Here is an 18271-nt window from a genome sequence, read left to right on the forward strand (position 1 = left end):
AACAATAAATAAAATCTTAAGAAGTTAGTAATTTGGGATACTTGTGGTACGCTTTCCATTTTTGGATGGATTGGATACAACATTAATCAGTGATACATCGGATGAATATGAATGCATAGAAGTTGAAATAGACACTAACCTTAAAGTGTACCACAAGTATCCCAAATTACAAACTTCTTAAGATTTTTCAAAAGATTTCTGAAGATTTGTAACGATACATCGGATGAATATGAATGCATAGAAGTTGAAATAGACACTAACCCTAAAGCGTACCACAAGTATCCCAAATTACAAACTTCTTAAGATTTTTCAAAAGATTTTTGAAGATTTGTAACGATAGTAACAATAAGAAAGTTTCCATTTTTGGATGGATTGGATACAAAAAAATGGAAACTTTCTTATTGTTACTGTCGTTACAAATCTTCAGAAATCTTCGCTGCATGCAACTGTCCTCTTAACCTGCCATTACCAAATTGAAGCACAATTTTTGCCTATATTCTGAATTTCACAGTGGCGAATATCAAATTGAGTTTTTTGCAGCATAATTTTTGCTTGCATTCCTAAATTTGACAAATTTTGAATTAATTATTTTGCAACATAATCTTAAATTGAGTTTACGAGTTGCATGTGATTAAATTATGTTAGAATATTTTCTCCTAACGACAATAATATAATTCTATATACTCTTTAGGAAAGTGGTGGCATCAATAGCTCTTTTCAAAAGTGGTGGCAGCAATAATATTTCCAAATATAGAATCACAATAACAATTCCATCAAGTTTGTAAAGTTATTTGTTAATTTGATAGGAATAAAACAAACACGGTGAAACAAAAAGATAATCAATTAAAGGGACAATAGTTTTGAGGCATAAACACTTTATTGTAGACCACAACATTACTTTAATACAATTAATTGAAGGTAAATGAGAGTAAGGAAAAGACATCTTTTGTAAGACCTTTAACATAGTCCTTGAGTATAAACTATCACATGGAATGGAGGAACTTGTGATTCTTTTATATTTTAAAGTGGTTGTTCATAGACTTTACAAAGAGATTATACTCATCTTTGACAAACACATTTAAATGTTTCAGGACTGATGTTGAGGTGCAAGGATGACCCTTATACCTACTTTAAAAAAAAAATTATTGATAAGTTTAAGGAATGACTAAATTCACAAGGTGGAGATGGAATTAATTTGAGATAGTCTTTTTTCCATGTTATGTTAGTCACCTTGTTATGATTGCAAAATTTATACCAAGAGTTGCAAGAGAATAAGTATATGCCTTTATATAAGTTAATATCGAAAATTGTGATTTTCTCTCGCATAAGTAAATGAAGCCAAAATAAGTTGCATTTTCAAGACAATATTCTTGAAGAAGTTACAAAGGACAAAACTTTTGGGGTGGAATTCAACAACAAGCATAATTACAGGATTCTATAAAATGAGAACACTAAAAAAATGATGGAAATTATAATTGTCTCTTCAAAGTAGATATTGGAGAGCTAGACATAAGTTCTTTTTTATCTTCTAGTGTTACTAGTTTGGATATACATATGTAAATTGTTGGTTAGTAGTAGTTTTGAATTCAAGTGGAAACAAATTGAGAAAATACAAAAGTGTTTGATCACAAGTAAGTTCATAATTAAATTTTTGTTTATGATATATGTGTTAAGAAAGTGGTGATTAATTCTATGGAAGTAATGACTACGATGCATCTCATAAGATACTTTAAAAGAAAATAGAACAAATAAAAGTAGGTAGATGACCTAAGGTTGTTTTCAGTGACAACTTTAGCTAAAGAAAGAATATTTAAATGAGACCTAGAAGACATGAATGAATTGATATAATAGATAGGTAGATGACCTAAGATTGTTTTCAATGACAACTTGAGCTAAAGAAAGAATATTTGGATGAGACCTAGAAGACATGAATGAATTTATAGAATATATCTATTTGAACATTTGGCTCTTAGATTTGAAAGAGATAAAATTTCTATGAATAAAATGAAAAAACATATTTAATTTATTTTTTTTAAAGTTAAATTTTACCTTTTCATTTGTTAAATGTACACAAAGATTTGTTAAGGTTAAAACTCTTATTTAAGACAATCAAAATGTAACTCTCCTCAATTTTCATGTAAAACAAGATACAGAAAAGAAAAGGAAAACCCCAAAAAAAATCTTGAATACAAAACTTCAATTTGAAATGTGATAATTTAGAATCAATAATTATGCAAATATTCTTGGTAATGCCTTTTGAACGAGACAACACAAAGAGAAATTGGGGAACTAATGATCATCATCCAATTGCAATAGTAAAAAAGTGAGCAATGTTGCATGCGCTATCTCATATTTAGGTAGGAGTCTGTGAGGGGGTCTACAGGTCTATTTTTGAGGTTGAGGATCCCCATAAGAATTTTTTTTGGGGGGCTAGGATTAATTAGAATATTTTCCTCCATAATAGAAGATGAAAATGAAGTGGGGCTAGAGAAGTCTCACCAATTTAGAAAAAAATTTAGCTGTTTGTCAAAAATTGACACATTACAACTAAATAATCTTTGTCATAAAACTAGCACTTGCACCCGAAGGAGCAAGGGTATGCCGATAGTGACTAAAGGTGTAAGTCTATATAATATGATTGCTCACATTTATTTTTTTGTTAGACATCTAATATAATATAAAAGGAAACTTAAAGACAAATAATAAATTAATTATTCTTAATTTAAAATAGTTAAATTTAATTATTTTTAAATTCATATATATGTATTATAAAATGAAAAGAATTGTAGAAGGGGAAACCAAAAATAAAAGATTGTTAAATTGGTATGTATTTTGTTCACAAAATAGACTATCTTTGAGGAAAATAGTAGAATCTTTTAGACAGATTTTTGGTTGCAAGTTTAATACATTATATGTATTACATGGTAATGAGTAGCTTGTTTTTGGAATAAGAAGAAATTGATTTCTAAAAGATAAAATGATTTCCATCACCATAAGGGACATCTTCTCATAATGCCTATAACACAACAACTTTATTCACTGGGGAAAAGGATATTCAAATGCATAAACATAGCCAATAAAAAGTTGATAAAGTATCACACATAGACTCATATATATTAAGGGAGCACTAGTGAGAGTTATTGCAATCAAGATTCTTCTTGTCTCCTAATAATTGTAATGGATTATTTTTCATTCTTGTTCATATTGATGAAAGGAGAATGTTGCTTCTATTTGAGAGTTATATAGTGATTTAAATCTTGATATAGATGTAAAGGTCAAACCCCGTCATTTTGTGTTACCAATATCAATTGTTATTATTTGAAGCATCAATCCTATGACCACAAAAAGTCTCTTAAAAGATTTTCTAGCACATTGAACTAATAATTGGCAAACATCCAAGTAGAGAAGTAATATATTTCGTGAGATGCCAAAACTTTTTACACAATCTGAACCCTTCCAACAAGATATAACCGTTGGATTTTCCATTTCTTATGTTTGTCTTCAATCTTAGAAAAGATTGACAACCATATATCCTTAATAGAAGGTTGGACTAAGAAACGAATGCCCAAATATCTAACAATGTGAAGTTGCAAGAAAAGTTAATTTAAGAACAAACTATGTATGTGGTCCAAGCTTTTATTATTTAACTATTTTAAATATTTTGTGCTTCTACTGCCTTGCCTCGATGGCTTTCATTTTGTTGCTTTGATGCAATTGCAGTGAGTATTTCGAGAGCAATAGCTCTAACAGCTCTTCATTCAACTCATCATTTTAGGCTTTTCCTTGATACCGAGTGTTAGAGCAAGGTGGAATAGAAGAGTGCGTTGGAGGTGCCTCTCTTAAGAATGGCAACCAAGGAGGCTAGGCACTTCCCTATGGTGATGGAATCAAGTGTTTCAATTTTATTTTCCCATTTCAATTCATGATTAACAAACAAACATTGTACAATGTTTTGCAAGTGAAAGCTCTAGATTGTACGAATAATGAACAAGTACCCCATTAATCCTTGCAATAATCTTTACTCCCATGTCTAGTTCCTTTACATGTTTGTTAATCATATGGGTTGTGCCCAATTTTGATTGTTGCCTTTGCTACCTGCTACCAATTCCATCACAAATGGGAGAAATGAGTTGTTACATAAAATCTTTGGTTGACTGCTAGAATATATATTTTGGCAATATAAATCAGTCAATACTGTATTTTTAAATAATTGTACCAATATATTGAAAATAATTTATTTTATATAAATTGAATAATGTGTTCATATCTAACAATATAAGAAAAAGATTTATAAGTTCTATACAAATCTATTAATGTGCAGCAATTTTAGACATTAGCAGAATTGATTAAGAGTCTAAGAGTGAGAGAATCTCAACCTCATCTTGTCATCTCTTATGATTCTTTGTGCACTATCTGATATTTAATAAAAGGTTTTTAGTGCCAACCTCAAATTTAAGTCACACAAAACCAGAATTTACTATCCATATCTAGTCTGCGATGGGCATTGCCATTGGCTTCCTTTGTCTATCAGAACTCAGAAAACATTAAATTTATTCCAGTTTAGATCATTAGAACTTGAGAAATGGACATCTTATCTTCGGGAAAAAAAGTGCGAAGAAATTGCATATTCATCAGTGGGGCCCTGAGGCTTGTATGGGCCAATGAAAAACTCCAAATTGTTGCTTCAATCAAAAGAGAAGTAAAAGAGTTTGGGATGTTGTACGGAACTGCTATAGTCACTGGACTAAAAATTACCCTGATGTAAAAGAAACAAAAAACATAGAATAAAGTGGAAATTGTGAAACCATAGCATAATTAACCTGTCAATATAGTTCATTTCCATTCGGCTTAAAAGTGTTAAAAAAGCGCCAATACTACTACAAATTCCAGGCCTAGGTATTCTGTCTAACCGCATTCTGTTTATTCCACTGTAATGCAAAGCCCGACGTGTTTTGGGCAATAGTGAAAAAAAGATTTCCCTGTACATTGGAGGAAGATTAAAATAGACAAGGGCATTGAATAAAGGCTTGGGCCAGAGTACCGATATTTTTTCATAACTTTGTCGATATTGTTTTTTCACACCGCATCTCAAGAAAGTGGAAAACTTCTAACCAGTACAAGAAGCTATATAGGCTAGGTACCTGTAAAAAATTTCAGCCATGTCCACGAATATTGAGATTTTCACTGCAACTTCTCTCGTGCATAAGATAGGCATGTGTTTTGTTCGATGGCCACAAATTGTATAAGCTACCCACATTGGGTGTATGTGCATTGGGAAAATGAAAGAGAATTTACCCACATTGTACAGAGCGAGAATCCGGTAAGGTAATTTAGGGAAGGGCGAGTACGAGAATTGTAATGTAATTGCATCATCATAATGTTAGGGTGACCAGAGAAAACGAAGTGTAGGGAAACTGTCAGGCAAAGGCGGGGGCACACCACACATCTCATATCTCAACCACGATTAGGTTTAATTGCAACAGAAGAGGAGTTTTTTTGGCCCCCTTTTGAATATAAATCCTTGAGACATCGCAATGGAATCTTTAGTCCCATCGGCTTTTTCTTTTTCCTTCACCTGCCTGGCTGTTTATTCTATTACGCCACTGCCGCCCTGCTCCACGCGCGTATGCCTTGCCGTCTCTTGGAGGTTATCGCCAGAAGAAGCAAAAAATTTGGTCGCACCGAAATTTTCTATCTCTAGGTTTTTAGAAAACTTTGTTTAGGGTTTTCTCACTCTAGGGTTTTAGGTGCCACGGAAGCGAGCGGTGCAGGGGTCGCCGGTACCTAGAAATAGAGGAGAGAAATTTAGGGAATATAGCTCACCGCGAATCAAAGACACAGACAGCGTACAACTCTTGGAGGTTTCTACAGGCCTCTAAAATGACAATGAGCTTGGGGGCCTTGAAACCATCGGTAGAAAGCATGAGCAAATTGAGAGACAAGAGATTCAGAGAGGCAGACACAGAAACAGAGGGGAATAGAGCAAAGCAGAGACAACGTCCTCCGTCCAGCAATATAACTGAGCGAGGTCTAGGGTTTGAAGAAATTCACAATTGAGAAGAAGTGGCAGCAGCTCTCCAAGAGGAGACCCTGGATCATTGACGGGTTGGTGCCATCTCACTAGCTTGACATGGCGGATTCGCAGCCGGAGGTGCGCAAGCAGGTCGATGTTTTGGGTGTTGCAAGCATAGATTGTGATGCTCTGAATGGCGTGAAAGGCTTGCTTCAGAAGATGCCCAATTATTTGACTCTCAGGAGAAGAGGCATCCAAAATAGGGTAACCCCATGGCAAAATCTGCGACAGTTCCAGAGTCGTCATGCCCTTAAAACAAAATGCTATCAAATACAAATTGCTTATGTTTCCCCGCACACAGAGCTCCATTCGCGTTGCTCGCTCCAGCTCCCGTCATTTCTTGCAAACCAAGGCTATTCAATTCCTTGCCCTCCCATCCTTCACCAGGCCGAATATGATATTGATAATCACTTCCAAAATGTCACTGAAGTGCGATTTATGATTTCAAAGTGCAAAAGGTAGGCGACGAATGAAAAAGATGTTCCAATCGAACCACATCTCGTTTGTAAATCAGATTGTGATCTAATAAAAGATATCGCAGTTATTGAAATATACGCAATCAATGCAAACCATTAACAAAAACAACTAGTTGTTTTAAGCAACAGGACAGGTTTAGATGAAAGTCTCACCTATAATAGCCTATCGGCTAATAAATTTTAGCAATCTCTCTCAAAAAATAAATTTTAACAATATTTCTTTCAACTAAGGAGCTGAAACTTCTAAAGTGAAATAAAATTCATGGACTCTTACAATTTTCCTTAAAAAATCTAAGCGGATGCAGCTTCTAATGGTTTGAGACCCAAAATCTACCTGGAAATCCTTGTAGAATGAACACGAGCCACTTGACGGCAGTAGCGATGGGAGGTGACGACTCAAAATGGGCAGTTGTAGTAGATGACTTAGCATTAAGAAACCGACGCCTCAAGGGATTTAGCATTGTTTTCAGAGAAATTCACGAGAATCGCTCGACACTATTCGATTACCAAGGGAGAAGGCGGGTAGGAAACAACAGGAAAATGGGCGCGATTTGGAAAAATTTGGGCATGATTTTCACAATTAGCAGTAGGGCACACTGCCCTTTCAGGCGAGGACTGCAAAATGCAGAGAAATGGATATATTTTTTCTTGGTTAGGGCGCGGGGATCGTCGCAAGTCTTGCCTGAGTGCTGTAGCCAGATAGCGTTTGGCAGGTGCTATGGCTCGAGCCAAATTACTCGACTTTGACCTCCAGAAGCAGCTGCTGCCTTGCATACAAGACATCATGCCTCTCCTCGCAAGTTTGTATCTCAACATTTTAGCGGCAAACCAAGTTGGAAGGGAAAATAATACTTTCTAAGATTCAAAGAAGGCAAAGGTGCAGTAAAATTGTTCAAGTTAGTAAATTTAAAGCAAAAACAAAGGTGTACAGAGTAGTTATTCCCTGGACTGCCCTCATGGAACGATAGAGCGATGTTGGCTGACTAACTCAAACGAGACTCTACTGGCATCTCTGAAGAGGGGCGATTACGTGAATTGCATTCTTTCTAAAATAGATCTGCAATTTATTGGAGATATGCCATGTTTCACAATATCATTAGAAATGACGCTTTGAAATCTTTGCAGACGTTCAAAATAAGAATGAATGCGCTATAAAATTTAATAGATGATCTTGAACTTCTCATCCAACTTTGTTCTGATGTCAATGTTAGTGTTGTAAAAATTAAAAGAGCAGGAAAAATATAGAGAAGAACAACAATACAAGTATTCAGATTTATGTGAAAAGACAGAAGATGGCCAAAAAGATTTCGTATTTTTTCAGAAAATTTCACAGTTGGAACAACATTCAAAAGTTCATGAAAAAATGATTTCTCTTAGTATAAAAAGTTCTAGTTGCAGAATCCTAACTGAAGACAACTTATTAAAAATAGTGATTATGACTCGCACTACTACATATTAAACCCTATGAAGACTCTCTTTCAGTGCTGGAATAACATCCTACCAAGGTACGCCATAATGACTCCACCTTCCAACATGTAGGTCTGGAAATGAATTGTAAAGAAAACACTGACAAACTAATATGTACAGGAAATTAGACAATAGTATGTGTTCAATGAAGCTGTTATATCATTCATCTAAGTATATGGTTATGCAGAAAGGCCTTGCTATAGAAGACACTAATTGAGAAAGAGTAGATCTTCTTGATTGTCAAAATTTTAAATTGCTCGAGCGCAAGCAATCCCATGAAGAGTGGACTAATATAACCCCTACCATAAATAAGATATCAATGCCCTCGAAAATAGTCTTAGTTATAAGGCTTTGCGATTTTCTCTACTAAACCAGCAAAGATTAGGCAGCCCAGACAATGATATAATAAGGCAGACAATTAGCAAAAGTAGCCACTTGGTGGATAACAATAAATAATAGCAACAATACATTAGAAAGCAATGATTGATATAAAGGAAACAACGCTCTTAGTAAGCTATCTAACACAGATTCGTAATTCTAGTGATCAAATATGCTCAACAACAATTACGATTAGTTATGGGTCACACAAAAGTTTGGAAGAAACATCACTCTTGAAGAGAAGGTGGTGCAGGAGCACCCAACCAAACAAGCAAAGCCATGAAGCCATGAAGTCTTGATTAGGGAAAGGATAAGTCCAATGGACCACTTGAAGTCTTGAAGCCAGTTATGGCATATGATGTAATGAAACCAATGAATGTAAATGTAAAATCCTAATGGTCCTAATAAGGACCATACGATCCAAGATGATGTAATTGGGCATAAGAATGATCCCAGGGGTTGGTATAGGTCAATAGGAGTCAAAAGTAACCTTATTGTTCAGGAACATATAAAGTCGTGAATAACACACAATTATGACCAAATTGGTCAACAGGTGCTAGTTGACAACATGGTCCAAATTGACAAATTAGGATGATGGATGGGCATAGAAAGGAGTTTCAGATGTTTTAAACCAGGATTAGGTGGATCAAGGCATTTACAAGCCTTTGGAGTCATTAGAAAGGATTAAATTGTGTTTGGAGGGAAAATCAAGATTTTTAATTAAAAAACTAACTGCTAGTTGCCTAAACCATTAGTTTGAAGTTTTTTACAAGTTTTGGAAGTTAGAGTTGGTTCAAACCAGTTTGTTTGGACTTTACAAGTCACATTACATGAAGGAAGGCAGACGAAGTGATTGGAGAGGATTTCTTATCTGGTTGTATGGACTGTACTCATGAAGAAATAATAAAACTCAGATTTTTGGCAAGTTCTGAGCGCATTTTGATTGTTTCTCTTACAAGCTCCATTGGAACCTTCTAGAAGATTTTTTGGTAACATTTCCTAGTCCCTTCTATGGCATTTTGAATCCATTTATGAAATTTTTTAACAAACTGTAGGACTGATCTTTAACAGCGTACAAGTTGTTGATAAATTTGTAAGTTTTTCAATGGAATAAGGCCATTCCAATTTTTGTATCATCCGTTTCTTGTGGAATGGGTCTTCGACATCTTCAATATGCTCTTGCTAACAACTTTGATGCAGTATTGGATGGTGATCACCAAAGTACTCAAGGAAGGCTTAAGAAGAGTATGTGAAGGGTGTGATCAGGTATTGGATTGGAACATCTGCCCACATAAGGATAGTGTTTTACATTTGAATGTGTATAAGGATATTAAGGACATGCTGTAGGATCCTTTGTTTGGTCTTGGAAGTGAAGGTACATGCCATTTTGAGAAAGCCCTAGATATAGGGCTTAAACAAGGATGGTTTTCTGATTGATCCATCAAACAAGGATAGCTGTACAAAATACCTACAGAATTCTTAGTTTGGAGTCATAACTAGATTTTGTGCCAAGTTTCAGGTCTTTGTGACAAGTTTCAGGGGTACTTACTTGCAAAATTGGCCTAATTAGGCCTAAAATTGGTGCAAACAGCATTGGATCTCCCCTAATATCAAAAGGAGTGATATGAATCCTTGAAGTATGTTATACAACTTCCAAAAGGGTGTCTGGAACTCTAATTTAATTGCTGAGTGTTTTGGGATGGAATTAAAAAAACTGAGAAAAACTAGTCTGGGTAGAGCTACTAGGACACAAAGGCTTAGTTTGGGCTGAATAAGAGGGTTAATGCCAAGTTGAGAAAGAAAAAGTTTCTGGATCACTGAAATCTATTGAATGGGACATGTTAAGGCCAATGTTACCCCAGTATTGGGGTACATTGGGATGACGGGACTTCGAAACGAGTTTTCAAGACAAGGGAAAAATGGGCCTTATTTTCGGGATGGTGAGGGGATGGCCAGGGGATGGTGGCAAGGGAAGGATAGGGCAGGGAGGAGTGTTTTATAGTATACATATAGAACTTGAAATGCTTGTTATGAAATGATGTTTCAGTAGAACATACCAAATTAAAATACTTGAACATAGCCAAAATGCAACATGAACTCGAACCATTGAACATTCAACATAGTAACAAATTACATCCCAATAGTAGCATTCAAAAAAAAAAGTCAAATAGAAATCCAATTCCTCATACTAACAGGAGCGTGGTTGCAAAATGGCGGAGGTGGGGGTACTTGGGTACGTGAGTACCAAGTGCAGGACGTCTCGGGGATGGGTACATCGAGGTTTGGGAGGGGGGTGTGATTACCCATGTAACACTGGTTAAGGCCCTAGAGGGTGTTGGAATACATTATTGAAATTGGTGGTTGAGTATGAGGGTTTGAGAGAAGCCCAGTGAAAGGATATAGGCTTAAAACATGAAGAGTTTTGAACCAAGTGACATTGATCAATGAGATCTGTGGGTCTACCAAGCTCTGCGTCACAAGGTAGCCACCATAAAGGACAAAACCCTTCAGCAACAAGAGAAGGGTATTTATAATTTAAGGAGGAACTTTGATTGAAGAAAGGCACAAACCAACCAGTGTCAGCACTCATCCAAAGAGAAGAAATCAGCATCAAAAGAGGAAAAGGGAATCAAGTGAAATCCATCTACTTTACTGTAGCAGTCTGAGAACGTATAACCCGCAATAGTCTTATATTCTACAAGTATAGGGGGCAAGATTTAGGGCAATTCAAAAGGGAACATTACAAGAAATTAAACAGTTGATCAATCGTTACATCTAAGTTGTTCATTAGTTTGTGAGTATGATAGCTTTTGCTTGGTATGAGTTTGGTTGCTGCTAGGCAAAAGAGTTGTTAGAGAATGTGCTTTTGGATTCAACTGCGTGGATTTTGTTAGCATATCAATGTTCAGATGGCAGACATTAGATTTTCATAGTCCATAGCCTTTGAGGATGCACTTTTGGATTCAATTGTGTGGATTTTGTTAGCATCAAGGTTTTGGATCATACTCAATGATCCATCATTAGGAAATGCAAACAAGGTAAAGAACTGACTCTTTATCACTGACAATATTTTTGAGGAACCTTGTAACCTAAAAATTTCTTTGAAGAAGACATCAACTACTTGTGGAGCTCTATAATCAGTGGTTATTGCCATTAAATGTGCATATTGGTAAGGTGTTCTTGTTTACGAACATGCTTGTGCTCCAAATTTTCCTTAGAATGGAAACAATTTTTCTTTTTGTAGTTCTCTGTTGTCATTTCTTGGTAGAAATGCTTTTCAAACCAATTTTTCTATAGGGAAGTTGCGAGGCTAGACTTTTGGTGTTGGGTTAGTCTTCATATGATGCAATTTCTAATCTTGTTGCCTTTTGAATCAAATCTTCTAGTGTACTAGGATAGAGGGCACCTACTAAACCAGAATTTTCATACATTTTGATAAACTTAATATAACTTCTTATCTTAAAACTGCATTTGTATTGTCTTTGGAACACAATTTAATGTGATCACTGCATAGACAAGTATGCGAGTGAATGTTCCAATAATCAGTATCTATCAGATTGATTATTATGATTTGGACAAGATTTAATTAAGTGCCACATTTCATCTAAGGCTAGGGATTTGTGAATATAGATTGCGGCACTAAAAGCCTAAGCAAATAAAGGAATGAAAGCCAACCTGGTTTAAAACAATGTTTAGGACCAATTAGAGGGGAAAAATATGACATGCTACCAGCATGATACATGCACTATCCCTAAAAGAGAATAAAATAATTAAAATTTATACTTCTGGCTGCTAGTTATGCATCTATGAGAAGAAAATGGCCTTATTCATAAAACTTCACCTTTTCTCTATTCTCTAAGCTGATCACTACATTTAGAGTTTATTCCATAATAGGAGCACTTGTGAAACTTAACAATTCACTAAACAGGGTGGTTTCCAACAGCCACATGAGATGAAGAGACAGGGGAGGAAAGAGGGTGCAATTATCTTGGAGGAGACACCACATTTTGTGAAAAGGTAACGGGGGTGTCTATTCATCCCCCTTGACAGATATTTAAGGAAGAATTTCATTTGGAGGAAAGCATTGAATAGGATCAGGAATCCACATACATACATGTGTGTGTGTGCCCGCTCGTGTAAGTAAATATATACATTAGTGAGATACAACCTACATGCATATTAAACAGGGTTCAATTATCTTGGAGGAGACACCCTGTTTGGTGAAAACAGGTAATGGGAGTATCTATTCATCCCCCTTGACAGATATTTAAGGAAGATTTTCATTTGGAGAAAATCATTGAATAGGATCAGGAATCTAGATAGATACACATATATATTTATGTATGTATATAAGTAAGTATATATAGTAGTGAGACATGACCTACATACATTTTTCTGAACTATTTGGCATGCCATGTGTGGAATCTAATAAGACTAGATGATTTTCTTGAATTACTTTAATCACAAATAATTGTGCATTGATTTAAGAAAGAAAATCTATTAGAAACAGAAAAGTGAAACACAAGGAATGTGGGGATATGAACTCCTACTCATAAGATGGATGCCTACCAAGTTAGTTCCTTATGGGCACTGATTGAGTTTGTTACTTGTTGGCCAAGGCGTCACATTGAGTTCAATTACTTGTTCAAAGTTCATGGGTTTAATTGGGGTGGATTGTCTCCTAGCGTTTCATGGTGCTTCTTCCCTCAAGTTTCTATTAGGGTTGCAACTCTAATATGTGTGTCTATAGGTGGGAATCTTCCTTGCTATATTCAATGCCAAATAATTAACTTACTTGATGCAATTACTAATATGTAATTTAATAAGAAAATACTCTTGCCGATAAATTTAGTCGTTGCTATTGTCATTTAGGCCCTAGGGCAATATTTTAGGTATATAACAAAAGAGGACATTACATTAAACCTTTAGTCAGATGTTTCCTTGAATGAACACAAGATTGAATTAAATGCTTTTGTCAGACACTTCAGCTACTTGGTGTTTGATCTCTGAATTTATCTGTTATAGATTAAGTTTTGGGATTTGAGATCTTGAACATATCAGAGAAAGATGACAAAGAATCTGAGGTTTAAAATATTCTCTACTAGCTCAGATGGATCAAAACATTCTCTGAGGGATATGCCATTACATGGAGAAAAATTTCCTCTATCACAAGTTCTACTTTTGGATTAACTGTCAAATGGGAAATCATACATATTATCGTCATCCAGAACTGAAAAGGGTGACTAATGCTGTAGTAGGAACCTCAGCAGAAGTTCCATCATTGGGTCCAGTGCAGACTGAACCTCCTTCTCTTGGAGTAGAAGAGCTAAAGTCAGTAAGGAGTTGTCTCAAAGTTCTCTCAAGGTGGGGTAATATATCCAAAGACAAAACATTTCATTACGGTTCATTGTAGCAAGGGTTTTTCTTAAAATTTGTAGTTCGCATGGGTTTTGTATGTCAAGTGTTTTCAAACAGTATAAGTGTTTATTGCAATTTTCCAGTCCTAGATGCTATGCAGAATGTTATAAGGGTGGATGTCTATACCATTGGGCAGCATTTTTTATCATAGTTAATGTGAAACTTCTGTGGTGTAGAGAGAAGATAAATGTTTTGGATGAAGCTATAGACAAACTAGATAGATATCATAAACTAAAGTAATGTTGCCAAGGAAGAGGTCTCAAATAGAAATACCAGCACCTGTTCCACATAAACAAGTTTGCATCCCCATGATGATTATTAGGGTTTGTATCAGAAATGCCTGTCCAGAAATATAGTATTTTATCCTTGCATTTCTCTGTTTCATTACATTTTCTATTTTTGTAACATTTTACTCATTCAAAGTTTTTGCTAGTTTTCCTTTATCTGTTGATTGTAGAAGGTCAAGAATTTGGTAAGAAGGTTGAGAAAATTCAGTAAACATTGAATTGGTGTTTTCAAATTTTTAAATTTTCTCTTTTGTACCTTCATCCATGCTGTAGGAATTTTTGACAAGCACTTTTGCTTGCTAGTTATAAAAAAGAGAGAGATAAGTGTTTAGATAATATCTTGGGTTTATAATTTTCTGTAGTTGAATACCACATTCTCTCAAGGAACTTGTTATAGTTTAGGATTGTTCTTAATAGGGACTCAGTCAATCGAGGATTTAGACAAAGATATATTTCATACGTCCAATAAACAGGCAATTAGTTTTCCAGACTTTATCTCAGGCTACAATAGCAGCATATAAACCAATTGCATGTAACTTGTAAGAACTCTTGAACTGTATTCAGATCTTACAGGCACCTGTAGCTTTATTCCCAAGGCTTCTCTTTGAGTAGCTTGGCCTCAGAATGCTGATTAGGAGTGCCTGGGAGTGATACTTATCTTCTGGTACCAATGCCTTTCTTCTACACAAGGTCTGAAATCTGAGATATGCATTGCCATGCTCAATATAGCACTTCACCTGATGTGGCTAGTTGATTTCTGGCTTCCACGGAAAGGTTGTGACCCAATCCTTAGAGGATGCCCTCAAACTTCTTGCAGGTGTTCTGATTCATAATGCTTTTGTAGACTCCTGTGCTGCTCCTGGGCAGAGGCAAACCAGTTAGGAACTAGCTTAACTCGTGTAAATATGAATGGCTGTGAAATGACAAATAAATGATGCTTAATTAATGGCACTGGCACGAACCATGTCCTACAAAGTTCAGTAGTTTCGTATACTTAAATTTTAATTAATATTTAAGGTGGACTCCTTGGCAAATTAGTTTATCACACAAAATGGCTCATTTTCTGTAGAATATACTATATATTGTTTACTAAGCATCCAGGGCTCATGCTGAACATTTTTAATAGATGTAGAGATTTTGACAGTTTGGAATTGCCTTTGATATTTTAGCATTGATTTATTGTGAGGATATTTTTTTATGTAAATTTCATATTTGCTGTCTTTAAATAAATAATTCCTCTTTTGCCAGGTTGATATTATCTGTAGTATGCTGCCAGCAAATGGAAGTCCAATTGTTTTGAGTAATCAAAAAAGATATATGGATGTGTCTGTGGATAATGAGTCCTTGAAGCCTTCTAGCAATTTGAATGCTAAAGAGGACATCAAGACACCTGGAAAACCTAGTTGTCTTTATGACAGGATGGTTCCACTTTATCAAAGACTACTTTCAGCTTTAATTGTTGAGGAAAACTCTGACGAAACAAACAGAAAATTGGATGCTGGACCAGAAGATGACTGTCTTCATTGCACAAATGACTATTCTCCTTGTGGTGATTGTACTCATATTGAAATTGATACTGAAAATGCATATGGCATTCAATCACAAGAGTTGGACCTAGATCAACGAATATTACTGGAACTCCAAACTATTGGACTATTTCAAGAATTGATGGTATATTTTCTAGCTAATTTTTCTCTATCATTGTGTCTTGAAGATTTTTTGTTTCCTTCACAATTTTCTTGTAATGTGCTTCCATTTCCCCTTTCAGCCAGATCTAGAAAACAAGGGAGATGAGGAAATGAAAACAGAGACTTGTAAGCTTAAGGATGAGCTCGAGCAACAGGTGATTTTAATCAAAATTGCTTCCAGTAAATCAATTTTCTCATTTCTTGCTTTCCTAAAAGTTGTAATGTTTCATCAAATTATAAATGCTGATGGAAAAGTGCATATAGTTAAGTATCCACTAGAAATCCTAGAATCCTCTTGAGAAAGGACACTTTCAGCTTTCAATTTTTAATGTGAATGATTTCGTTCTCCAGGGTATTTTTTTATTTTCCATGTGAAGATCACCCCAATCTGCATGGTTCTCAGGTAGCATTAAACTTGTTTCTTGCAATGTCAGCAGGAAAATGTCAGGATTTGTATCAAGTGAACACGGAAACATTTATAATCTGTTTATTTTCAAATCATGAAAATTCGTTAGATTCATTATGGATTCTGCAAAAATTGTGAAATGTTGTTTGGGTTTGCCCAAATTAATCTGGACAGAAACCACAAGATTCTCTCACCTCCTAAGAAATTCCACTGCGAGAAACTATAAAACTACTTTAGAGTTCAACCTTTAGTAGCACATAAAATATTTAGAGAAAGGTATCATATAGAAATGAATATCATTCTTTATTTTTATCTGAGGGAATTATTTCTTTTATAGGGATTGCAAGGCACCAACTCACGTGGTTGTAAAATTGCACAAAACAAAGTAAAAAAGCAAGCTACTCAGAGTTTTGTTGAAGGGACACTAGCTGAGTGTAGAATGTTTGAAGAAACTGGCAGGAGGTGCCTTTCAGATGCATCTTTAAAAGAAGGAATGTTCTCAATATCCTTGAAGGGCAAGGATACAAAGTTACTTGGTGATGCTATCAAGGGTGACACTGCAAAATCACTTTCTGATAGTGCACATGCTCTCTCAGATATCAAAACATCAGGTTTTGTACATACATGTGCTGAGTTTATTAACTTCTTTCTGTTTTGTGGGGAATATTCTCTTTTAGTGCTTGTTATATTAGAACTAATGACATAAAGTCCTTTGTTAATAGATAATTGATTTAAAGTTACTTTACACTAAAAGCTTTCAGAGTCTTGTTAACCTGGCCTCAGGAACTGTATTATTTGAATGGCCACAGGTAGCGGGTTGAGTCTGAAATTAGTCAATTTGTATAGCAATTAAATTCATTCATTCCTTGTTGTGTTTGCAGCTGATCCTATAGTCCCTCCAGGACAATCTTCTCATATTGTTGTACAACATATGCAGAAGCTGGAGAATGGAGATTGGGAATTATGTAACACAAGGCAAGGTACAACTTCTTTTTCAATGCGAACTATTCTGAAAGGTGAGACATGGTCAACACCTGGGAAAAATATAGAACGTCTACTTGAAGAAGTTAACAAAAGTGGCACTCTAAGGGGTACATCAGCTGTTGGGACTACTCTACCTAGAAGGGCTAAAAGAAAATGTAGTAAAAGAGACAGAGAGGGCAAGGTGCAGGCCAAAGAGATCATAATTAGATCTGGCTGTACTAGGAATTGTCAACCAGATCTGGCCAATGCAAAGGGTGAGATGAGAAACAAGCTCAAACCAAGGCACGAAACTGCTTGGTTGTCTGCTGCAGAAAATGACCTTCTTGGCAGGCCATCTAAAGAACAAACACCGTCATTGGCATCAAGTTATTGGGAAAAAATTAGTGACAAAGTGGTGAAAGTGAATGTTGAAATGCCTGTGTTACAGAATTCCATTGCTGATGATGATACATCCGGTGATAATATCCCCATAGATTTGTCACATTTGCAACTTCCTAGTGCAGAAGACATTGCAAATTGGTTGAACTATGAGGATATTAGCTTGCCAAATGCTGACACTGATTACATGGGTCTTGCTGTACCAAATGATGATGTAGATGGCCTGAACATGTTTTGAGAACAAAATGAAGCTGTGGAGCTACTGTTGTGTATTCTTGAAAACTTGAAACTTTTTAAAGTGGTTCTCAAAAGTTGACCACTGATGCAAGTTATCTTTGTTTCGGATGCTTGTATCATATTCAAGTAGTTAAATTCTTTTAAAGATCTCTTGTACAAGTTAGCTTTGCAACTAGGAGCGAAATTGGTTTTTGTCATCACATGAATTGGTCGCATTGTAACAAAGTAGCAAATTGTTAATGCATTAGCTTTAGTTTGATCTGTACAAGTGAACTCTTCATAATACCTAAGGTTATGACAAGCTTTCCATCGTGGACTTTTCTTTTAAACAAGAATGGGAGGCAAAGTGGATAGGACATTCATTCCATGTCATAAACAATTTTTTTTATCATGCTTTTTGATCTAGCCATCTCTTACAAGCTGAACAATCTGCATGCATTTGAACTCAGTTCTTTAGACTTGAAAATCTTACATTTTCT

The 18271-nt window shown here is 35.5% G+C and overlaps 1 protein-coding gene across 1 annotated transcript; it reads left to right on the forward strand.

Moving 5' to 3' along the window:
• The first annotated feature begins 6867 nt into the window (after nt 1-6867).
• Nucleotides 6868-18060, forward strand: LOC149528392 (uncharacterized). Its single transcript, XM_089810410.1, has 5 exons — nt 6868-8054; nt 15348-15770; nt 15868-15942; nt 16531-16804; nt 17075-18060. Exons 2-5 carry the CDS (start codon nt 15366-15368, stop codon nt 17791-17793), a joined length of 1473 nt encoding a protein of 490 aa, XP_089666536.1. The 5' UTR covers nt 6868-8054; nt 15348-15365; the 3' UTR covers nt 17794-18060.
• The last annotated feature ends 211 nt before the right edge of the window (nt 18061-18271 follow it).

The sequence above is a fragment of the Cupressus sempervirens genome, chromosome 11 (assembly GCF_028749045.1).
Source record: "Cupressus sempervirens isolate cs-2001-9-10 chromosome 11, ASM2874904v1, whole genome shotgun sequence".
Lineage (NCBI taxonomy): Eukaryota > Viridiplantae > Streptophyta > Pinopsida > Cupressales > Cupressaceae > Cupressus > Cupressus sempervirens.

Excerpts from the sequence above, each read along its gene's own strand:
- LOC149528392 (XM_089810410.1), top strand. The coding sequence starts at position 15,366 with ATGCTGCCAGCAAATGGAAGTCCAATTGTTTTGAGTAATCAAAAAAGA. Across the intron at positions 15,771-15,867 it reads GACTATTTCAAGAATTGATG|CCAGATCTAGAAAACAAGGG; the intron begins GTATATTTTCTA and ends TTCCCCTTTCAG. Across the intron at positions 16,805-17,074 it reads CTCAGATATCAAAACATCAG|CTGATCCTATAGTCCCTCCA; the intron begins GTTTTGTACATA and ends TTGTGTTTGCAG.